This window comes from Mya arenaria, chromosome 17 (assembly GCF_026914265.1).
Source record: "Mya arenaria isolate MELC-2E11 chromosome 17, ASM2691426v1".
Lineage (NCBI taxonomy): Eukaryota > Metazoa > Mollusca > Bivalvia > Myida > Myidae > Mya > Mya arenaria.
The window spans coordinates 4611973-4637735 of NC_069138.1; the positions used below are offsets into that span (position 1 = coordinate 4611973).

The 25763-nt window shown below is 34.9% G+C and overlaps 1 protein-coding gene across 4 annotated transcripts; it reads right to left on the bottom strand.

The window, feature by feature from the left end:
• Positions 1 to 889: 889 nt before the first annotated feature.
• LOC128224567 (signal transducer and activator of transcription 1-alpha/beta-like) lies at positions 890 to 24091 on the bottom strand. 4 transcript variants are annotated; one of them, XM_052934458.1, is made up of 22 exons: positions 24017 to 24091; positions 23699 to 23795; positions 17654 to 17772; positions 17005 to 17176; positions 16399 to 16476; positions 15191 to 15247; positions 14470 to 14503; positions 13867 to 13955; positions 13354 to 13502; positions 12985 to 13119; positions 12609 to 12698; positions 11925 to 12231; positions 11533 to 11625; positions 11125 to 11263; positions 10908 to 10966; positions 8668 to 8807; positions 7505 to 7689; positions 6295 to 6486; positions 5394 to 5460; positions 4991 to 5061; positions 3906 to 4683; positions 890 to 2777 (listed from the first exon to the last, which is right to left on the bottom strand). In XM_052934458.1, exons 2-22 carry the CDS (start codon positions 23783 to 23785, stop codon positions 2696 to 2698), a joined length of 3123 nt encoding a protein of 1040 aa, XP_052790418.1. In that variant the 5' UTR covers positions 23786 to 23795; positions 24017 to 24091; the 3' UTR covers positions 890 to 2695. The 4 variants fall into 4 exon arrangements, with proteins under 4 accessions (XP_052790418.1, XP_052790416.1, XP_052790417.1 ...); XM_052934456.1 differs by having other exon boundaries at positions 17654 to 17778; XM_052934457.1 differs by having other exon boundaries at positions 17654 to 17778; positions 24040 to 24058.
• Positions 24092 to 25763: the final 1672 nt, after the last annotated feature.

Sequence of the window (25763 nt, forward strand, 5' to 3'; positions counted from 1 at the left end):
ATATGCTTTGAACAATTGTTTGGGAGTTCTCCCTCCAAAAGAAATTAATAATAGTAATAAATAAATAAATAAATAAATAAATAAATAAATAAATAAATAAATAAATAAATAAATAAATAAATAAATAAATAAATAAATAAAATAATGTAGTATATTAAAATATTATACAATGCATTCTTGTGTAATTGACGCATAACTTCAAACGTTATATATTGAAATTCCAGAAGTCAGAGCCGAATTGTAATGACAAATAATGGATGACAAAGAAAAAAACACACAATTTGTTAAACAGTATATGCCCCATGTGTGCCGCTTGGTCAAAAACGTCTGGAAGATTGTATAAAACCCTGTTTTCAGCAGAAACACTTTCATAATTTACGGTTGAACGTGAACTTGCAGACGAAGTTTTCTCCGTACTATTGACAGTGAAAATGACCATAAACAAACAGTTGCGCTCCGCATAAACATAGGAGTCATTTACCGGTCCACGTCAACATACCACTTCTGTTTCATGGCCGTTTCTCTGTCTTTATGTTATTATTCGGAAACATATTTGGTACACATATGGACCGTTGTATTGACCTATTGACGTAAAATAAACAACACAAGTCATCGACGTACCCAGAGCGACCTACCATATTCATAGAACAAACCATTATCCTGTCTTTACGCAGACAAGACATTGCTTACCGACTAACATACATTGTGTTTATGTAAAACATTCACAGCAGACTCCAACATGATCTGTCAATTAAACCCACAAAATCTGAATACACTTTATACATATATAACATATTGAGAATATTTTAATCTTTTGATACTTTGTTGGCATACTTTATGATTTTTAAAGGGCATTACATATGTATCAGGAAAGTGAACGAACGCAATGCTATGCTACATTGACAACATTTATTTCGTGTAATATGTTGCTAATCAAAACAAAACGGTTAAACAAATTTTAACATGACTGAGTATTACAAGTCTAATATTTTACTAAGCACAGATGATGTCAAAGCAAATTTGAAATACATGTCGTGTTATACCGTCTATTAGTGTTTGAAAATCGGACTCCATTTGCTACCGATAATCGAATCGAATCGGACCAAGCATTTCGATTAACTATCGGACAATAATCGAATGTTAATAATACCAGTAAGGAATACATTGACTAATTTCTTTAAACATACAAATGTAGTATCATCATGATCATTTAAATGGTTTAACCTGGAATCAGAACGTGTGATATTATAGTCATTTTATTTGCAACAGTAAGTTAATTTCCATAACCTTTTTCTGTCTTTAATAACTTCACGAAAAAATAACAACACAGCACATACTTAATAATTGCAAAATGATGTACAACGCATCAAGTAAGTTATATAAGTGTTTTATCCATGTAAAAGCATATTAAATATTTGTGAACCGGCTTAACACTCAACAACCTGTTATTTTGAAATGTATCGAGCCGGAATCACTGGTATTTGCAGGTAAGACCGGACCCACGACACCATAGAGACAGAATATTGAGAAGGTTTTATGAAATATATCATAATTAAAAACAATTTGTAATTTGGGGAGAGTTTGTAAGTTTTTAAGCAAAAGTGTTTACATTCACCGCATTTGTGTAAGAGAGTGACCTCCCTTGTAAAATAAACTCAACGAGAATTTACCGAAATTTAACGAAAAATACGAAGTTACCAGAAGTAACGACATCGATTTTGGACAATCACTATCGATTGTCGCCGACATAGCATTGACAGCGACGATTTATCGATTGTATTCGATAATCGTTTCATCACTACCGTCTATTGCCAACATCAATCTCTACGTTTGTACCTTTGTCTTAACATTTTTGATGAAGAATACACCACATTTTACATACACAAATATTAACACCTCAATTTCCATCCCTTAAATGAACTGCCATTTAGTAATTACAAATATTTTTTAATGTAGGCAGCATATTTAGAAATTTTCGGATCGCCAATCATCGCATAACAATATACACGTACATTGTTTATCTTCTCATTGTTTGTTTTGTGTTAGCAGCTACCGAAAAACTTCAAACAACATGTTACAAAGTGTTAATTTATGATATATTACATACATAATTGTCATTAATGTTTCCACTTTACGTTTAAAAGTGATTTGAAGTGGTCGATTATTTCCCGCACTTTTGTGACGTAATTTGATAAACTGTTTCCGGTTACGGCGGGGTTTATATCTACAGAATGGTTAAGGCATAGGGTGGATTTTTTTCAAAATAAATAAAGTATTTTTAACAGTCCTTGAATGAAATAATGAACTATATTGGTGTAAATATATATACGCACTTTAACCAGCCCAACTGCGTACGTTCCCAGAAAATTACATCAATCCCACAGTTATTTCCTTAATCATTAACGGAAATCATCTTGAAGCCAATTAAGCCCACATTGTGTGGATAAGAATAAGTGAAATAAAACTTTTTTAAATCATGTTGTATAGTTTGTAAATTGTACAGCAATCAAACTAATAGGTACATGTATGTCTCCATTGTTCTAGCAACAACGTTTTGTCGGTCAATTCTAAGAAACATGTTTTGGTGTTTGTGGAACTGATAAAATATCCATATATACATTATGCAAATAAGATGCTGAAAATCCTCGTTCACATAGTTGGATGAGAAAATGCTCATTAGGATGTGTCTTTTATGTTAAATGTCCGTGATTTGTTGTTGATCCCAAAACTCTGGTAAAATGTTTCCACTGTTGTTGGCCCTTTCCAACTCTCCCGAGCTGAAAGTAGATTAACACCAGTTTGAAGTGAGTTCATGTGTATATGTTGAAGGTATTTCGTTATTCTTACTTAGTTTTTGTTCAATTGCAATGACAACTAAAACTAATTTAATTCACTCCGTTTCTTGATGTCCTTTTTTAGGCTGTCGGTCGCAAGCTTATTACTTAAAGGCATAGTTTAAGGAATGTTTGGCATTACAATCCCCTGCGGTGTATATCATGCTCATTACACTAGTAACACAGCAGTGACCAATCTGCTGTGTATTTGTTTATTGGCTCAGCGACATTTAGGATCCATTTCTATAATAAAACTTCCCAAAACTGCACAACAGGATACTCAGATCGGGGATCTGATAAGACGGCACCAGGCAATTAGATCAGTGAGTTAAATTAACAGAGGTTGTGTTCTATACACCGATTTGGAAGAGGGGAGGGGTGTCACTTAAAGAACGTTTAACAAGCCTTTAAGTACCGCAAATCGAAATAAGTTATATATTAGGGCTACGATTGGACATGACTTTTAGAACAATAAATGTTTGGGGGTTACAAATGGAACGTATGGTTTCGTGCGGATTAAAATAGTGCGAAATAGAATACCACTTATTTTATATTCGTTCAGACGATGTCAACGTTTATGTGAACTTGAAAGAAAGACGAATTATCTTGGTGAGAAACCGAGGGGGACAGATAAGTATAGATAAGTACGCGCCTACGACTCCTCATCGAGCTCAATGCGATATAAGAGTAACAGAGAACGTTCCCATGATGGTGATCGAACCCAAGACTTCTTGATCGAGAGTCTGAAACCGAAGACACTAGACCACACTATCACATGTCAAAGTCATTGAAGGGTGTGTCAATAAAGTATTCCTGGCTCAACCTTATTTTTTTTGCTGGCCGTGCTAGACCCAATATTTACCTATGACAGTATTTATGTGTTATATGTGTGGCCTGGTTGTGTATCGTGTATCTTGTTTGACCTTGTGCCTTGAAACATTATATTGGTTGAATTCAAGGTCACTAGCTTGTCCCTGTAGTCCGCATTGTTTTATCAATGTTAGTGTGCATTGTTTAATCAATACTATTGTATTATGCATATTACAGGAAATACAATACACAGCAAAGTACCTGATTTCCGGCTCCGAAGTTGAATTTCCCGAGTCATTTGTACCAGTAACTGCAGTTGATGTTACAGTATTTTGTACATCAGGACATGAGCTAACATTTGCGTACTGGACGGACATAAACGAGGCTCCAGTAGCAGCAGTTTCAACGGTATTACCAACCGCAGAATGTTGACCGGAAGTCAACAGTGTGTTATCTCGGGTTTTGACGTACTGCATGACTTTTGTTCTTTTTTCAACTGAAAGTCGAAAAAGTGCTGAGGCAATGCTCTGCATTTGACGGTCAAAACCCTCAGCTGTATCAACGCCGCTGGTTACCGGAGATTCATCTACTAACATAGGACTACCAGCATCAGCAGATTCACTTTGTTTCTCTTGAATATTTGCATAAAGTGTTTTCTCCGTAAGACTGATCGGCGTATGTTCAAACGGGGTTTCTGTCTGATGGATTGGTGGACCTGGCTTTTCTTCACTAAAAGCTTGCGTCATTTTGTTGTCCAAATGCAACGTATCAACAGAAGGACCAAGCATACGAATGCCTTGGGCATGAGCTTGGCTAGATTGATGACTTGTCATGTTGTTCTGATTTTGATTCGACATGTGAAAAGGCTTGCTTAACGTGGGCAGCCTCGGAATATGCTGCTGGCTTTGGCATTGGCTTCCCGGAACAGGTGAATTCCCCAACGCACTAGAGATGGTTTCAAATCTGATCAAGGGTGGCAATGAGCTAGGTATTGACAGCTTAGGATATTTTGCTGTGTTTGCTTGGTATTCATGCGTACCTGTGAAAATAACCATTAAAATTGCTATTATTCATTTTTACGGCACAGACAGCTTAAGGTATTGTGCTGTGTTTGCTTGGTATTCATGCGTACCTGTGAAAATAACCATTAAAATTGTTATTATTGCTATTATTCATTTTTACAGCACAGTCTTTAGCCTATTTAGACGTTAACAAATAGTGTGTCATGACCAGATTTTATGTATGCATTTTACAGTCTTTATATATAGTATCTGACTATTTTGTGTGAAGAAAACTAAAGACTGTTTACAGTTAACGAGTTAAATTTGTGCAATAAGAAACTGTACCGAAGGGGAATACTAGAGATTTCGAATCTTCATCTGGTGGACATGGCTGTTTCCCGAGGAATGGAGTATCGCTGTCATGAACAAAAAGGTAAACAATTATTATTTTACTTATCGAAAATGAATGCCAAATAATGCACAAAATAAGGAAATTTAAACACTTGCAGCCGGAACAATGCAAGTTTTTTTTTCTTTTTATTACGGCCCGCGCTAACAAAACTGCAGTTGTTTTGTTAAAATGATCAACTATCATTAATTTATAACATTGTTAACTTTCCTAGTGTTAATGTCCATCTCATATTGAATTTTGTAATGACTTATTTGACAAATAACTTTGGATTATCAATCTAAGTAAATGTTGATGTAAAAATGTTGTTGTGTTTTGTTTTTTCAATAAACTACTGACCGTTCCGGTAAGTCAATCGTAACCTTCCAGTTCTGCGTTTTGCCATCAAAAGAGGAGTTTTCTTTGTCTTAAATGAAATTAAAATATATTTTTATGCGCAAACGATATATAAGTGGAAGTATTTCATAAATTTTAAATTGGAGTGTGTGAAATTTTAAATTGGAGTGTGTGAAATTTTAAATTGGAGATTGTGAAATTTTAAATTGGAGTGTGTGAAATTTTAAATTGGAGTGTGTGAAATAACATGTAAAGCATAAACGCACGACATACATGTGACAAAAACGTCTGTTAATCAGGCTGGATGAATTTACCAACTCCGGCAGTGTTGCTTGAGCGGTAGTGCAATAACTTGAACAAAATCAATTCTGTATCCATTGTTTACTAGGATACAGCAAGCAACGACCGTTGCGCAATCTTGTTAAATGCATTATGATGAAACATTTCGTATAAGTTGAATATGAAATGTTACTTTCATAGTTCTAAGAATATTTAGATTTGACCGCTCGTGCAACGGTTGTCCGAAATTGTAGTTTTATCAGTATTTGGATATAAAACATCGTTTCAGACAAACCAATGAGTGATGTATTTGTGCATTGGGCAAAAGCGACACAGTGAAACATAATACTGATGTTTAGCCCGTTTGTTTGTTCTTTTGAAGAATAATTGGTGACGTGTTGTCGGCATCGTTGTGCAAAAATAGAAACCTTGGCCATAAAACGAAATACTAATGAAACCTGGTACACATGTTGTCAGACAGAATACACAAATGTTTTGCAACGCATATTACTCTGGTTTTAACTCATTGAGTTACGCCCCCTTTCTGAATGATAAATGTCCTCTTTTTTAATAAAAGACCAAATGGACTAGCGTTTGTTTTTGCTCCGCGGCGTTCTTGTTATACCTGGAATAAGATGCTCGTCAAATGTGTCTTCACGCTTCCTCATTAGTGGGAACAGCCATTTATAATGTTCTTCCATTTTCCCAGAAGAGTCAGTGTTTGCAGATTGTTTCAAAATATTGGCAAGATCATCTTTCTCCAAGTCTTTTGGTCCGGCAACATGAAGGTTATAAACGCCACGTTTTGGTTTGTTGCCTAAAATTTAAAACAATATGTTACACCTCCGAAGTGCCCAAGCACATTGCTTTGCACAAACTTGGATTGAATATTTCATTGAAAAGTCAAACATGATATGTGGAACTTCCACACAACCACCGTAATTCCATTAATGTCAAAGATAATACATCGTCTTACATATTAAGAATACAATAGTATACCCATGAATGATTTGACATGATCGGAATTGTCGTGTTCCCTTTCAGTGCCAATATTCACTAGCGTCTTGAGTGTGAGACTCAGACTCAGAAAAACGATATTTCTTATGTTGTTGTTAAAATGCCAACACATACATAGTTATTTTGCTAAATAAGTTATTTTAACCCCAAGTAAATTTTAAGTATAAAAGATATTTTGAAATATTTAAGAATTCAGTTTTCTGAGCGAGCATATCGAAATCAGACTTTAGGCGTTAGTGAATATGGGACATCCTGCCTCATCCATTACTTTAATTACGTTTACTTTTGAACTTAAATTATGCTGGTGTTTGTTTGTTTTTTATTTTTGGAGTTAGATATGCATGTCGTTTGTGAGTATATAAACATAAAAAATAAGGGTGTAACTCCCTTCCCCATTGATAACCCGCATATCAAACAGTTTGCGTACCAAATTACGCCACATGGCCAGATTCTACAAATAGCGTACCAACTTTTTGAGTACCGAGTCCTTAAAAAGAGTTAATTTCCGCGAACCTGACAAGGGGGAGGGGGTTACGGCCTCATATTCTGAAGTGACAACTCAGTGTTGTTTGTGCTTTTCTTTGTATGAACACAAGGCAGTGAATAAAAACATGGTTATACCATATTAGACCATTGACATCTTTGTAGGGTTTGAAACTGAACGGTTTGTGATTTCAAAAAACTTGCTGAACATGCTTAATCGTCTTTATCTACCTTTTATTGTTTATATTTTCACCATATTGTTTGTACTTCTAGGCGGGATTGTGCAGCTTCATCACATGCATTGTGGTCATACAGTTATGATAAATATGATTTACCTTCATTACACCGAACAATCATTTTTGTCGACCGCAGGTAACCAAACATCTGCCCTACACCCTGGCTTTCGACGATACTATTGTCCGAAAATCGTAACAGAAAAAGTCCATTTTTCGCTTCAGGGAGTTTCAATGCCTTTAACTTTCTTGTTGCTTCGTCTTTGCTAATGAATCCATATATCCATCTACAAAAAATGACAAATTAATAATGAAATGTAGCGACAAGTGAAACGTTTTTACTTTTCGTGTTTAAGAGTTGAAATATACTGCGATCTTACAATTGTTCATATTATTTTATGCCGTAAAGGACATTTAAATACATTTAATTGTAGATTTTTAGAAAAGCGCCCAATTGCGTTCGAACGTAACGTCATTTCGGAAATGACGTCGTTTGAATTATATCCCAGGCCTGTGATCGCTAACGCGTATAAGTGTTGCAAATATGAGATTAGTAAGGAATTTTCCTCCGAAATCGTTGCAATATTCGATTATCAATCACAACTCTTATACTCAAATCATGATTTTAACCTCAAAAGAAAATATTTCTGTTGCATATTTCTTTTTTAACTAAATGTGCTTTTAACACTGTCAACGCACGAATCGTGAATCTTGAAACCGGATAATCCGGCTAATATTTTAGATGTCATCATTCTTCAAAACGTTCACAAAACAGGAACGTGTGGACATCTTGCCATTTCCCCCAACACTCAAAACAAATAAATATTATCCTTTCCATGGTTTTCGAACGATTCTTACACTTTTCTCGAACACTTTTTAAAATCCATAATTTTTTTTCTTTAATTACAATTTAAGGGCTTAACTTCCCTTTTGAAACTTTCCCCCCATACTTGCAGAAAAGTGGTTTTTACCATTGTAATGCGTCTTAACGTTGATCACGACATGTACTAAAACATTTTTCTACGAAAGGAATATCACATTATCCAAATAATTGAAAACGTATACTATGAAGAGGATTGTTTTCCTTATTTGGACTTGAGGACGAACTATAAAATCAAAAACAGTGAACAATATCCAATTAATATCTTTACTCTTTGAAACAGTATAATATTAAGTTTAGTTCACAAGAAATCTCTATAAACAACCGGAAAGCATATACTAAAACAGTTTTGTTTTGCCTCTATCTTAACAAACTAACGTCTTACCCACGTTCCCAATAATTCATGAGGTGTTTGTCTATAAGGTTGTAACATGCCATGAACCACTGCCAGAAGGAGAACGATTGGTCCCTACTCGGCTCAGAGCACTTGGCATCAAACTCTGACTTTACTTGAGGCAAACGATCCTACATTGTACATTGTGGGACAATTATATGAAAGAGAATACAACTCAATATACTACGATCGGAACTTTTCGGTGATTTTCCATCGAATAGAATCGGGTGTATATGGACGTTTCCGAATCGTTTACATTTAACTGCAACTTCAAGTAGATTGTGTAGTAATTTCAATTTATCAGTTAAACCTATTTAAGCAATACTGCACTTCCCTGGTACATTATATAGTATGTATGCACTGTGTTGTTTGTGGAGTTTTGTGCTGCTCTTCTGTTTCTTGTTTGTGATTTTATGTTCTATGTCTTTGGCGTTTACCCAGTGCCATTAAACCGGGTTTATGTTTAAACTTTTTGATACTGAACTTGTTTCTGTAGCTTTTTGCATAAATATTGCACTTTGACCTTGAAATAATACAATAAAACACTACAATTAATTAATATTATAATTATTACTAATTGTACGAACTACTTCTACTGAGGAACCGGCATGGCATACATCCGAGGTTGTTTTCGATGGAAAATGGCCGAGGAACTCCGACTTAACATAATACGATCAATCATTTCAGTTCAATATTATCTACGTGTTTAAAATGTATGTGATTGTTAAATTGCAAAATTAAATAAACTGAAAATGTATATTATTTAATTTACAACTCTGCAATAGTGACCGAGGGGTACGTTTGTCTTTGGTGGTATCATAAATACCACTCCAGCCCCGCAAGATGATGTCAACGATCGACTGGTTTTGTTCTCAGAATTACCAGTAACGTACTTATACTCGTAGGTTTGCTATACTTGGGGTTTAGCTTAAGAATTACAGAATGGTGCAGCACCCTCTTACTTTTATAACATTCTTCTGCACTCGTGGAGACCAGAATTGGAACCCTTTATAGATGCATAAGATCGTCAAATATTGATTTTGATTTGATTAAAATCAATAATATGATAAAAAATGCATACTAACTTTATGTATATTTGGCAGTTGAAACTTTACATCACTTGTAACAAAACACAGTTCCTAATATTTTCTTTCAAAATTTATAATGTTTAAATTTTATTCATCCTAATAAAATGAGCCCTTTTCCCCCGTGTGCCTCTTCTATAGCGGTAGCTACATATATGAGCATTGCTACTAAGGTGACCCTCTTATTCAAAATCAATACATACACATGTCCAAAAAACGTAAATTGCGAGTTATAAACCTTAAACAACTTACTAAATAATGCATTTATGGAAAATATTAATTACTGAAAACAAGATTTAATGTATTTAATAGCTGAAAACGCAAACATATTAAATAATAGGTGAGTGCTTAAAGATTTATTGTGATCTACTATCGTTTCATAAGGTAGAAATACCGAGTTTTTTGTACCTTTCTTTCAAATTAAACTTGGTACCCTTCATAAGAACCATTGTTTTCGACATTTATTCATCTTTTTTGATGTATAAAAACAATTGTATTTATTTAGGTAAATCTTATTTGGGACTAAAAGTGCATCTTAAGGTTTATGTACATTTATTCAACAGGCGAGTAAATAAACTATACTGTCTTTGTCACGTTTTATTTCGTATGTAAAAGAGAGTTTTCAGTTAAGTACTGCTTGGTCGCATACCAAATGATAATAGTATACCTCACATAATTATGATCCTTCTTTACTAATATAAACGGCATCGGGCCTTAAAACAGTATAGTGTTCAATATGTAGTTTAGCAGGCCTTATTAAAAATAATGACCGTTCACTATTTTGTATAAGGCCCGCTAAAGACCAGATATGTTAAACCGTTTACAAGACAAATATTTTAAGCGTACCAGTCTAAACAAGAAGACTGTCATCTGAACGAATTAAATGTGCTTGTTTTACAGTATAAGATGCCTTAACATGTAAAACAAACCTTCCTATTGGAGTTCCGAGCTACAAAGAACGGTATAAAATAAGAAATAATACAGACCACCTCGGTCCTCGTGAAATTGTAGTAACCTGCCAGTCAGTCCGCGAACATTGAATGTTTGCGGGCTGACTAGGAGGTCATTATATGCGAGGAGGCCCTCCGTGGTATGGGATATTTCTTAAGAGCAAATCATGAACTCAAACTGGATTCATAAAATTACCATACTAACGAAGCAAAATTTCTGCAATGAAACCAGTGTTTCGTCCGATTCATCGCAGCCTGGAGAGAAACAAATGGCAATAAATTATAAAACAAATTTTGCCAAATTAGAAGATTCGACACAAACCCGATTGTTTGACAAACGGATTATTGTGGAAAAATACAAAACAATTTGTTATTAATTCAACAGTTATACCATTTTTTGGCAACAAAATTACCGATCAACCGATGTTTTAGGTGTTTAATATTGTCGTCTGTCAAAGCTCTGGTAGGACACAGTCTTCTTATCTTGGCGTTCAACATCTCGGCAATGGTGGACCATGGTAGCTCAACCGGAACGCAAACTGGCAGCTGAAACTGGAAAGAATATGCCATAAACTAAAATTAGTTTTCACTTTGACAATTCAATTATTCGTAAACGAACAATCAACAGAATTAAGAATAAGAGATTATTCGAAAACTATTCCACGTATAAAATTTGGTTGAATTTCATGTCGTCTCAAAATAATGCCCTGCTATATCAAGATTTACGGCAAGGATAACAAAAGGAATCAGTAGAAGACTGATGAAAATGATTCTACCAACAACAACAACAACAACAACAACAACAGCAACATCAGCAGTACCACATTTGTGCTGAAACATTCCCACATGATGGAAGCCATTGCGTGACACTGCTGGTTAGTCGCCGTCACAATCACGAGAGGCAAGGATACCGTCTGAAATAAAGATTTTTATAGCTAAAACAATGTCTTTTTTAATAAACGTTAAACGAGGTTTCCATCGACTTACAAAACATGTTTGAATTGATTTATTTTCATGAAAAAAGAAAAACAACTACAATTTTTGTTGAATCTCGCTTTTTATTGTGTTTGTTGGGTATGGTTTCGGGGTGGTTTATGAAAAGCTTATTTAATAACGGATCCCTAATTGTCTTCTGTTCATAATGGTAAAATATTGTTTGCCAACAAACAAAACTGAATTAATACACTGCCTTGTTGTGACACATTATACATACCAACAGCAAAGTCTCCTCAAACTTGGTCACAAACACAAATCGATATTTCTCTTCATGCACCTGCTTTCCCGATTTCGGTCTCTTAATCTTGTCCACCGTTAAACTGTTGAATGTTGCTTTAAACCTCCCCTTGGGTTCTTTGGTAAACCTCACCGATGGTTTTCCATTGACATCTTTGCGTCTGCCCATAACAATTTCCATGTTTAGTTCACGCCCATTCCAACAGTCATTTAAATCTTCATCGTACAGAAGGTAAGCCTTTACTTCCATTGATTTCAACAAGTCTGTCATTTCCGCAGCTAATATTCTACAAAGTAAAAGTTGGTTAAAAACGAACTCGATCCATCGATATTATTATTGCATTAATAATAAAGATTCCCGAGAGTAAAGTCATTAAGTTAAACTACTTAATTGAAAATACTACACGATCTATTTGCAACGCAGTTAAATGTAAATAATTCTGTAATTGTAAACCGTCCATATACATCCGAGGTTGTTTTCGTTTAAAAATGGCCGAGGTCTTCCGAATGATTAAAAAAATAGAAATTACTACGCGATTTACTTGCGTAGCTAAATGAAAGATTTCTGACATTGTAGACCTAGATGTATTCGTAGGAAAATGGCCGAGGAGTGGCGAATAATAAATCCTAAAAAAATACTAACAAAAAGTTGGGTATAGCCTACCTTACAGTAAAGAGGCTATCAGGAGTGTTCTTTTTGCCCAATTTCCCCTGTTTCAGCACATATATCGACTGATCTGTCACGAGGAACGTTCTGTGAAATGGAAACACATGGTAGAGGTATTTTTTGATATATGTTGTGTCTTTAATAAGTTCTGTGTAATGTTATACAAGATCAAGTTGATAAGATATATCTGTTTTGATAAACATCACGAAAAAAGGTATTTTGGTTTCAAAGCAAATGACGCCAAAATTGTGCTTAATATAGCAAAAAGATAAAAGTGCGGTGTTTAATTCTTTAACAGACTCAAAAAGTTAAGCTTTTCAATATTTTCCAAAACTTTTTTTTATCACGCGAACAAAATCTTTTAGAGGTTTACTTTTTTATGAGGTCAATCACAGTCCTGGCTATTGCCTGCTTGATTTCACTGATCGAGTTCTCATTCACTAGTCTAGACAGTTGTTCAATAACGATCGCGCGCAGCTCTTGAAGGAATCCCCAAATTTCTGAGCTCCTGGACGGTAAACAGTACACACATGTATATCATTGAAAACTTGTATCATAGTTGCAATATTTCAATAACAATATTTAATTAGTTTGAAAATACTAATAATTGGATTAAAACGAAAGCAGAGAAACAATGAAGGTATTTTATAAACGTTTTCTTTTTGCGTTTGAAGTACACGCATATACACTTATGTCGCAAACGTCAAAAAATATAAAATAATTATATACACCCTCCGAATACCTCTTTGCTATAGGTTCAACATTTGCATCTGCGTATAGTTCTGCATATTGTAGTTGAAACTGCTGCTTCCATTCTTCAATCTGATTGTTCAGTGTCCTTGTCAGCTCCGGCAATATTTCTTGGATACTGCCCAACAGTCTCCCACATTCCTTTAACAATTCATTTATAAATTTCATTTAGGATAATAAGAACAAAATTGGTCTTACTAAATTACTTCATTCGACACTTTAACACTGGTACCACCAAACATTTACATTGAGGATGTTACAGCCTTAGCTGTGTCCATATCGAATGCTACTTCATTTTCGAGTCGAATCCTGCATAAAAAAACCTGTTAAGCTACTTAGTGCATTTGCGTACCGCGTACGGATCAGTACCATATATAACAACATAACATGAGTATTTGCGTTAGGCGTACCACCCTCTTCAGTACTGCGTTCCTCTTAAAAAAGCACCGAATGCCGCGTACCAAAATGTTTTTCCCTACATAGTCAATGTTTGTTGTTTAGATACCTGTCTAATTGGTTCGATGTTTTCTAGGGTAATTTGCAAAGCAATTTGAACATCCTGCTCTTCATCGATATCTCCCACGTGTTGCAGACCTGAAATTGAGGTTAACATGAACTAGTTCTTCGTAAGATTGCTTTAAAGACTAACAAACTTTAAATAGCATTATACAAACTACTTGGGAAGGCCATGAAAATAAATATAAACCCGGTTTAGATGCGTAAGGTAAGGGCCAAAACAAAACTGAAAGATATAAACGTATAGACACCCTAAAAGGCCACACACACAAACACACATCAAAATTGCTTTATCAATACATGGTGGTATTACAGCCTTGGATTGGCCAGTTAAAGACGAGTTCGCTGGACAAACCACACAACTGTGTGAATCACAACAAGTTAGAACTCAACTCACTCCACCGAAATCGATGATATGCATTATATGTACAAACAACTTAAATAATTGCTAATTACAATACAATACAATGTTTAAATACTTATGTATGCATGGTTAAACATGAACACTTGATTAAGATATGATATAATGTTTAATAGTCTACACATATTATATACCATGATATATATGAAAAGATATGTTTTACTTTGTTACCTTTCTCCAGATTATGTATCGTTTTCGCTAAACACTGAAATAGAAAATACCAAAATAATAAATAGCATGGTCATTACTAATATGACAGAAAATTACTCCCATTTTGCCGATCAAAAGACGTCTACCAATGATTCCCATTTTAATGGCGTCTCCTCTGGTTTCCTATTATAAATATGCCTTACCATGTTCCTTACTTAAAAGATGATGCTTTTTTTCCCATTCAAAAGATACCTTCAAAAGTTGGCCCATTTAAGAGAGGTATCCCCATTTTCCCATTTAAAGGACGCATGCCGATGTTGCACCCTTTAAAATACGTATCACCATGTTTCCCAATTTAAAATACGTATCACCATGTTTCCCAATTTAAAATACGTATCACCATGTTTCCCAATTTAAAATACGTATCACCATGTTTCCCAATTTAAAATACGTATCACCATGTTTCCCAATTTAAAATACGTATCACCATGTTTCCCAATTTAAAATACGTATCACCATGTTTCCCAATTTAAAATACGTCCCAATATGTTTCCAAATTTAAAATACTTCTCACCATGTGTCCCATTTTAAACGACGTATTTCTTGTGTCCAAATATTAACGACGTCTCTCTATGTTATCCAATTGAATATAGGTCAGCTAACAATGGAGCTAGACAATTAAACAATGCAGTTATAAATTTAAACGACAAAAACATGAAACAGAATGAAATACAAGTGTTACCTCTTTTAACTCTTTAGCCTTGGTTAAATGTAACAAAACTTCGTCTTGCCTCTCAGACTGTAATCAAAGAACAATATTCGAAATGCAGTTCATAATATTTTAAGAAAGCATCGAAATACAAAAAGCACAAACTATTATAAAGCAAGTCTCATAACTCGACTTTTAACGCTAGAGAAATAATTGTGATTGTCTTTTGATAATAGACGCTTGGGTTGGGTTTTGCTTTCATTTTTTAAACAAAAGTCATTCTTGCAATTTGCTGTAGGTAACTGGACACTCAGTTATTGCTAATCGTTGTAAAAAATCACAAAATTCTAAGTTAATCTTGCTTCTTTTGAACGCGTTTTTTTTAATGGAAAGGTATGTCTAAATGATTGTAGCCTGTGAGATGCTTCCAGCGGAGAACTACATATATACTTTCGGTGTTATATCTTTATCAACGATGATAAGCCCACAACTAGAATGCGATACCTTTGTTTAAAACTATCATTTACGTGTGAATAACTGATGTTTGTAAGCATATTCTGATAAAAAATAATTATCAAAAAGTTACTTAAAAGTTTCTACAAAAGTATTTTTTTATCGGAGTTTTTTGTTTTTCATTTTTTTGACAGCGAAATTTAAGTACTTTACATGTGAGAACTCCGAGCATGACTTAGGATTTTTTATAATATAACACTAAATTCGGAAATTTATTTTGCTCTAAATTCATACATTCTAGGTGTAAAGCGTTTTTTGTTCATAACCTGAAAAACGCAAAAAATAGCTTTTTTATGATTCCTCCAAAATTTTAAAAAGCATCAGCACCTACTCCTCAACAAAATATCTGCGTATCCAGTTACCGTAAATTGATTGTTGAGAACTTTGTTTAAAGATTGCAACGTGATTAGAACCACTGATGTTAACGTTTAAACATGAAATATTTTATGATTTGCTCACAAATTTAAATATAAAGAAGTTATATTCTGAAATAGTCTAAATTCGTGTTAGCAATACAGAGATCACAAGTGTATCCATTAAACAGAGCAGTAGCGATTTGAAATTTGACAAAAATAAAGTAAACAACATGGTGACCTTGAACAAAATTCTAAACAATCGAAACGCGAGTGTACTGGATCATCGGAATGCATTGTTTTTACACATAGGCTAGCTTAAGTGTATGTTGTTCGCTAATATAATATAACATACAGCGCTTACTAACTACTTACTGGACACAATGCCATGATAAGGTCCTGCTCCCGTCTTATACAGATAACCGCCATCTCAACTACTGTGCCATCGTTTATCTAGGGATTATATAAAATCCATGCATAGCAAATATCATTATCAATATTCACGATACAATCGTTTGATACGCAGCTGTCATAAAATAGTTTTTATATAAATGGTTTGTTAAGGGGAAAATTCGAAGTCGAAAAAAACAAGTTAACAAACGTTACAACGTTATTTAACCAAGCTTATAGTGCGTGCGTGTGTTGCCATACACGTAGATAACATCCATAACTTATATAGTTATTCAATCTATAACGGATAATAGTTTTTCTACACACATAATATGCTCTATTTTGCTTCCTTACGCGAAGAAAATTAGCATACGTATTAGTCTCAAAATTAGATTTAAGGCCATTATAACGCAGCAGTTTTCACAACTTATACGGTTGCTACGCCATAATTGAATATTGATCTTTAAGTCGCTGTTAGGATGTTCACATAAGACTTTCTTTATTTTATTTGATACTGAATGTTAACCTATAAAATACAAAATAGCCAACATCATTTTCAATACATTTCTTAAACAATTACCTCATGCCTACCTTTTGCTTCAGTTGATCAAAGGCTCGTAGTCTTTGCAAATAATTTGTTACAGCTCCTTTGTTATCATTGGCTGTTTCTCCTGGTCGACTAAGTTCTAGTTTCCTTTTCATCTCTGTAACAAATTCGTCACTAAGTTTTTCTTTGTTTGCTTGAAAACGACTCTTGGCGCATCTGAAATGTTTCTGCTCAGTCAGTAAAATTGATACAAAATGGGTGGAAAGTAAATCCTATGATATTAAGGAACATGTCCAAAGAATGGAACATTAACTAAATATCGATTAGATTGTTACAATACTTTCATTGCCATCAAGTTTTTTTCTTTGCTATCAAGTCTTTTCATAACAATCAAACTACTGCATTGACATTAAGCTTTTTCATTAAGCCTTTGCATTCCTATAAGCCTTTTCATCAAGCCTTTTCATAACCAGCGAACTATATAATTGCAATCAAGCCTTTTCATTAAGCCTTTGCATTGCCACCAAGCCTTTTACATCGCTATCCGTGTAGATAAATAATGGCCTCTGTGGTTGTCTCTTTTCGTTAAATTGATTTAAATTAATTATAAAATCATATTTCATAACTTATTTAAATCTCAAGTGATAATAAATTCACAAGGAAAATAAAGAAAAGGGAAACAGAAAAGCTTACGTATATAGTTTAAAGCATTTCTGGAACCAACTATCCATGTCATTTCGGAGAAAAATGTCAACCTCAAGTTCTTTGAGCAACTTGTCCCATTCGGTTGACAGATATGTGAGATCTGGATCCTGCAACTAAAGTGGAATAAAAGCAATAATTTGAAATTAACTGAGGGACAAGCCCAGTTGAAGTAAGCCAAACCAATCGGATCATCTCAGCCGTTTCCCTTCGAAAACAGCCTCGGATGCATTCGGAACTCCTCGGCCATTTTCCATCGAAAACAACCTCGGATGTATGCCGGTACATTAAGGGAAGTAGTTCGTAAAAACGAATAATAAAGTGTTAATTATGTGAAGTGTTTTAAAATGTATTTTGTATATCAAAGTGTTAATTGTTGCCAGTGCACTGTATTATTGCATAAATAATAAAAAAAAAATCCCGAGAGAAAAGTCCTTAAGTTTAACTGCTTAATTGAAATTACTACGCGATCTACTTGAAGCGTAGTAAAATGTTAAGAATTCTGACATTGTAAACCGTCCATATGAATGGAATCGAACGTTGAAAAACAACTATACAAACATGAGTTCAAAACATAAATTGATTGACAAAATATTAGGACTTAAAATATCAAACAAATATGCAAATGAAGACTATATTAAACAAACAATTTAAGGAGTGGTAAATAAACCTCAAAATAAATGGAATAATACGTTTGAAGACCTCGACTGGAAATCAATATATTTAAATCCCATTAAATGTAGTATAGACACAAAGCTTCGAGCGTTTAAATGTAAGCATATCAATAGAATATTGCTGACTAACACACATTTATTCAATTGTAGGATAGTTATGTTTATCCTTTGTGGTATGTCTAACGTACATATCGAAAAAATAGAGCAACTATTCTGGGAGTGCCAGCAGAGTTTTTTTTGGTCAAAAATCAAATCAGTTAAAAATAATATCCCAGAACTTTTTGATTATTAAGCAATATAATTTCGTGTACAACTCAAAACAGATCATTAAGCAATAACTAACTTCATTGTTTTCATTTAAAAAAAAACAACACTTGTATATAATATTGACAGCAAAATACTATATTTACAAATGTAAGGTGAACCAATATTAATTTAAATACGAATATTTACAGAAAGAAAAGAAATAGAAGCACATACAGTTTTTACTAAAAACAAACTTAATACGTACATAACAGAAAATTGAATCGACTAGTCTTGGAATAACCATATATAACTCAAGTTCTACTTTGTAAAGCATACCTTCTGTCTCTTACTATCATGAGCGTAGCTGCCTATACGCAGTTACGCAGCTGAATGCACATGATTCTGACACATATATTTTTTAAAAATCAGCCAAAGTTGATCCTAAACGTCTATTTTCCAGTACTAAATAAAGCATCTCATCACGTCCGGAATGCACCGGATTGCACCATGGTTTTCAAAGATTTTCCGAGGGGTATGCCCCCGGACCCCCTTAGCACAATTATGAATCCACATGAATAGAGGGCTAGCTACGCCCCTGAATATTATAATAAAAGTATGTATGTACATAGCTATTCTACTTACAAAGCAAACTACGATATATTTTGTTCAGTTTAACCTGGAACAAAAGTATCTTTCTCACTTTTCTCACTTTTTTTTCTATAATTTACTTGTCATTATATTCTTTAAACACTCTCCTCAACCGATTTAAATATTATTCACAGAATCTGCATACATTTTACATACATGTTTATTACAAATATATATCTCTTTTTCAACAGTAGTATGTGTATACTATTTATTAATGTAAACATGTATAGTAAGTTAATAAAAAATAAATAAGCGCAAGCCATTCAGAATTAAACGGAACAAAAATGGAAAAAAGGATATATGGTCTGATATGGTTCAATCATGCTTTGATTATCCGTTACGTGTTAATGCTGCACTCTAACAGATTGTCAGTTTTTACTTTTATAAAAATTTTTGTCTCAGAATCAGCTGATTTTGGCACCAGGGCCTTCAATTCAGTCATATAAGACAACACACTAAAGAACAGATTTCAATTGTTTTGAAAACTGCCGAATAACTCGTTTTTCTTAGAGTGTAAGTAACGCTTTTAGTCATAACATGTCATTTTCGAACGTAAATATGAAACACTGCAATCTGATATTTTGTCAGCAGTCTAATATTACTTGTTTCCAGACATTTACGAAAAAATTGGCTCATTCCCAGACAAAAAAGGTTGTCAAAACGGTCTATCTGCGAGAGTGCAGATTTAAAATAAAAACAAAATGTGTAAACATGTGTTTATGACAAAAATGAAAAAGCACATGAAACACCGATAAGTCACTCTCTTTTGGTGAACTGTGTCCTTGAAAGTTGAGAAATACACGACAAAATAAAAATATTTTACATAATGTAAACATTTAGTGACTTTGAACATGTTGATTGTAACTAAATGCATAGTTCTTATATCTCACGTGATCTGACTATGTTAGTTCTGGCTTCCATAACTCTTATGTTGATATTTATTTTTTTGATGTTCGCTACACATTAAAGTTATGGCGAAACCCCAATACCAAAGCCAACCAGAACCAACTGAGTATAATGATGCATTTAAATGACTCTGCAATCACATGACCATGATGACGTCGATGGATTCTAATTTTAGCATTGGCTTCACATTGTTCATTTAGTTGAAACCAATTGCAGTAAGGTTGAAAATACCTGTTGGTAAGTAAAAACAATTAATTTATTCCAAATTGTTATCAGTTATATTTCTAATTATTAGAAATAGAAAAATAACAGAAAAATAAACACTACATTTGTGAGGTCAAATGTAGATCACGTGGGTATTTTCTGAAATTCTTGTTATCACGTGATTAAATTTTAACACAACTATGACCTAGTTAAGGATTGCTTATAAACGGAGTTATTATAAAGATAAATCAACCATCTATTAAGCTTTTTTGGTTTTGAAAATGTGTTTTTGAAGTACATTTTTCTTCGTTTACAAGATGATATAGTTAGTTTGTCTGTACAATGTACACAAGTGAAATAACAGCACGACATAAAAATGTCACGAATTCTGGTTGGGTTTGGATACGGCGTTCTATTTAGCGAACACGTAATAAATAACGTGTTCGCTGAAGTTCTTTAGCTAAACTATGTAAACTGTTCATATAACCACCATGGCCAATTTCATACAGCCACACACTGACAGTACGGTTCTGATCAGTTGAAATGATACTGTCGCATAACACACCCGTCTAAAAATAGACACTTTTGGTTTCCCATATTTGAGGTGGAAAGCGTTTATTCAACTGCGTCGTAAATATGTTTTTTCCATGTAAACTCACCTCACCCTCCATGCCATCTGATATTTGTATTATTATACCGAACAACTATTGTTAACACCGGCAATTGCGCAAGAAGTCAACAAGATCATATCGACTATGTACACATAATAGTTAGATGACATGAAGTTATATTTTAATGATTAAGAAAGCCTAGGCGAAGTGAGCGGAGCGAACAAACCCTTCCCTCTAACGCAGGGAGTGTGTATTGAATGAGTGGCAGTAGGTGAACCTAAAAAGCCCGCGATAGTTAACATTCTTAATGATTGAGCCTAGTACTTTATGATTGCTTTTCTGCAATTGCATTGGCCTAAAATGTAGGTTGTATTCTAAGAAGTGATTATTTTTTCCCAGTCTTTTTTTAGTATTACGTCATGTACTAAACTTTTTCCGGCTTATTGAAATTTATATTTTTAGATTTTAGCGTCTTTTTTAACACGGATTTTTTATCTTATCAAATTTACTGATACATTAACATCACTATTTAAATTAGTATCATTGTTTGAATGATATTTTGTTTCATTTTTTATCAGTGATTTTGCTGATTTGTTGTGTATCAATACTATCTATAGTGCAAGGACTATACAGATGTAATTGTGTACTGTATAATGAAACAAATATTGCATATCCTCGGACACCTATACGACTGCCGCTTAAGTACCCCTGGTAGGATCGAACTTGTGTTACGACCTCTAGTGTGAGATACATACACCTATACGGCTGCCACCCCAAGTACCCCTGGAAGGGATCGAACTTGTGTCACAATCTCTAGGGTGAGAGACGTACACCTATATGGCTGCCACCCCAAGTACCCCTGGTAGGGATCGAACTTGTGTCACAACCTCTAGGGTGAGAGACGTACACCTATACGGTTGTCACACCAAGTACGCCTGGTAGGGATAAAACTGACAACTTCTAGGGTGAGAGACGTACACATATACGACTACCACCCCAAGTACGCCTGGTACGGAGAGAACTGACAACTTCTAGGATGAAAGACGGGCACATATTCGACTCTCACCCCAAGTACGCCTGGAAGGGAGCGAACTGACAACTTCTAGGGTGAGAGACGGGCACCTATTCGACTCTCACCCCAAGTACGCCTGGTAGGGATCGAACTGACAACTTCTAGGGTGAGAGACGGGCACCTATTCGGCTCTCACCCCAAGTACGCCTGGTAGGGATCGAACTGACAATTTCTAGGGTGAGAGACGTACACCTATATAACTGCCACCCAAAGTACGCCTGGTACGGAGCGAACTGACAACTTCTAGGGTGAGAGACGGACACCTATTCGACTCTCACCCCAAGTAAGCCTGGTAGGGATCGAACTGACAACTTCTAGGGTGACAGACGTACACCTATTTTTAACTGCCACCCAAAGTACGCCTGGTACGGAGCGAACTGACAACTTCTAGGGTGAGAGACGGGCACCTATTCGACTCCCACCCAAAGTACGACTGGTAGGGATCGAACTGACAACTTCTAGGGTGACAGACGTACACCTATTTAACTGCCACCCAAAGTACGCCTGGTACGGAGAGAACTGACAACTTCTAGGGTGAGAGACGGCACCTATTCGACTCCCACCCAAAGTACGCCTGGTACGGAGCGAACTGACAACTTCTAGGGTGAGAGACGGGCACCTATTCGACTCCCACCCAAAGTACGCCTGGTAGGGATCGAACTGACAACTTCTAGGTTGAGAGACGGGCACCTATACGGCTGCCACTCCAAGTAAGCCTGGTAAGGATCGAACTTGTGTCACAACCTCTAGGGCGAGAGACGTACACCTATACGGTTGCCACCCCAAGTACCCCTGGTAGGGATCGAACTCACAACCTCTAGGATGAAAGACGGACACCTATACGGCTGCCACCCAAAGTACCCCTGGTAAGGATCGATTTAATGTCACAACTTCTAGGGTGAGAGACGTACACATAGACGACTACCACCCCAAGTACCCCTGGTAGGGATCAAACTGACAACCTCTAGGGTCAAAAACGGACACCTTTACGACTAATGCCACCACAAGTGACAACTGCTTAAAACTTCCAATCAGGGTTAAAGGGAAGGGTACACTGTAAATTTTACTAAATACATGTACATTTTCATTGGTAAAGACTGTCTTAATTATAGTGTTCAGAATGTTTGAAAATAATTTCTTTATACTGTATTCTTCCAAGAGTTCCTACGGCATGGAACACTCCTGTGTCATCACATATGACATATTCAGACAAAAATAAGAACATTAAATCATGTTGAAATCTCCCTCATTTGCACGGACGTTTAATTCAAAATGCGTCAGGTACGCCTTTGGAATGTGATGATGTTATCAATTATTTCGTTTGGTGCTATCAATAGGACTCAGGGGCATAGCTAACCGTCTATTCGCGTGGATTCATTATTGTGTTAGGGGGTACCGGGGGCATGCCCCCTCGGAAGGTTTTGAAAACCATGGTGCAATCTGGGCGTTCTGAGGCGCTTTATTTAGCACAGGAAAATGGACAGTTTATGGATTATGTAGTCAAGTACGCATACTGCAACTCTCGTTGATTTATTTTTTACAGAATCGAATGAATTCACGCGTACTCGCGTGTAGGCAGGTACGCGCCTGGGACTAGTAGAAATTGTTCTTCAAAAAAATTTCATTTTTCATTTTTGTTTGATTTAGAAGTGATATTCACAGAAACAATATTTACCTTTTGCATGAAAGCTATCATTCCCACGGGATTTTCGCCAGTTTTTCCGTTCGTGCCCCAAACGTCGGTTTCAAGGGGACTGGCCATCTTCGCAAACCTACAAAGACTATCATGCTTAGCTTTGATAAGAAACGGAGACACGAAAAATAGTTATACAATACAGTTTTAATCAAGAAAACGCTGCTGTTAGTCTCTCGTTCTTTTGAAGACAAATACAATCATATAAAGTATTCCTGCTTGAACTCATCTCAAAATTACATAATATACCAACATGTGTAAAATCATCTACTGAATATTGAAATAAACCAACCCAATTACCTTTTTCTGTAATAATCACGTACCTATCTTGCTTCAATAGCGAACAGCACATTGTCATTTTCAGAAAAAGCAAAACCGAAAGTAGAGTACGCAGTAGCGGTTTATTTATAATAGCGATTTTCAGAAAACGGCCGAGTAGAGAATCGCTCTTGTTTACGGGCGGCTGATAAAACGTTGAAGTCCGCTCGTGTTTAAAATTGATATTGTTTCGCCGATGATCAGCAGTACACAGTATGTTTATTTATTAAAGGGACTTGCTCAGATTTTATTGGGTCAGATTTATTTTTTTTGACCCGTAAACAAAATGCTAGTTTCAATGATAATGTTTAAAGCTCTCACAGATTTACCGTTTTTACAACTTTTTTTTTTTTTTTTTGAGTTGGAAAGGGCAAACTTTTTCGTAAATATCTGCAAACCAATGATAAAAGATTGCTGACAAAAATCAGAGCGCAGATTTGCATATTTCCGTTAGAAAATTAATGTTTTATGGCTTAAACCGTTAAGAAAAATGCATAAAACATGATTTTTTTTAACTTAAATATAAAAATCTGCGATTAAATTTTTGTCAGCAGTCTTATATCACTGGTTTCCATGGATTTTCGCCAAAAATGGCTCGTTCCAAGACAAAGAAATAATAAAAGGATGTCAAAACGTTCAATCTGTGAGAGTACAGCTTTAAACTAGAGCTCAGTTGTTTTATTTTGCCGAAAAGCTGAAATATGATATAGTTTAGGCTTGTTTTTACAAATATCAATTTAAATGGGTATCAATGATGCTTACTTCATGAATAAAATTACGTAGAATAACCTAATTTCACCTGATTTAAAAACACTCGTTGCCAACATAAACAAGAGCTGTCACAGAGACAGCGCTCCAAACTATTCCGCTGCGTTTAAGTTTAATGATTGCAGATTTGATGAAACATACATGGACCACTGTAAAATTTGATTGCATGCAAAACCTTACCCATAATTTCTATGTCAAATAATAAAGGGACAAAATTTGCCTTTTATGCAAGATAAAGTTAAATACTTGATTGTATAAAGTTTCAATATATCAGGTTCTTGCTGTGTAATTGACCTTAAATAATATGCAAACATGCAAAACCTGAAACAGAAATTCTAAGTCAAATAATTAAGGGGCAACAATTATTTATTACATGCAAGAGAGAGTTATCTTACTTGACGACTTAGAACGTTGGATGGTTGGGGCCCTTTTTAAAGTTTCAATGCAATACATCATGTATTTTCTGAAATTTTGACTTGAATGTGGTTACATGCAAAACCTTTGTCAGAATTTCTAAGTCGAATAGTAAAAGGCTATATTTTGCATTAACTGCAAAATACAGTTACAGTCGAAACTCGATGGCTCGATATTCTAGGGACCGGCCAAAGTACTTCGAGCCTCGAGAATATCGAGCCAAGCGGGATTGCTTACAAAATGTTAAATTTTCATTTGTTACATAAAGTCTTATTTACCTCGTTTGTTATTGGCTACGCTATCCCCGCAAGAGAAGGAAGAGTATTTATTGGGCATAGTTACGCACCCTAAATTTCGTAAAATGACTTATTCGATTATTAGAAAATATCATTTTATTTTTTTATTTATAATAAAAATACATTTATGCGAAAACAAGCAATTGTAAACAGTGGGTAACACAAACATAGCTTAAAAGTTATATCAAAATGCATAGTAATTTAGGGATGGATAACAATTAGAGACATAACTTAAAGTGATGGCATGTTTA

Coding starts and splice junctions, on each gene's coding strand:
- LOC128224567 (XM_052934456.1), bottom strand. CDS start 23,785: ATGGCCAGTCCCCTTGAAACCGACGTTTGGGGCACGAACGGAAAAACT. Junction 11,264..11,532: donor AATGTTTCAGCACAAATGTG/GTACTGCTGATG, acceptor TATTCTTTCCAG/TTTCAGCTGCCAGTTTGCGT. Junction 7,690..8,667: donor ATGAATTATTGGGAACGTGG/GTAAGACGTTAG, acceptor CATTTTTTGTAG/ATGGATATATGGATTCATTA.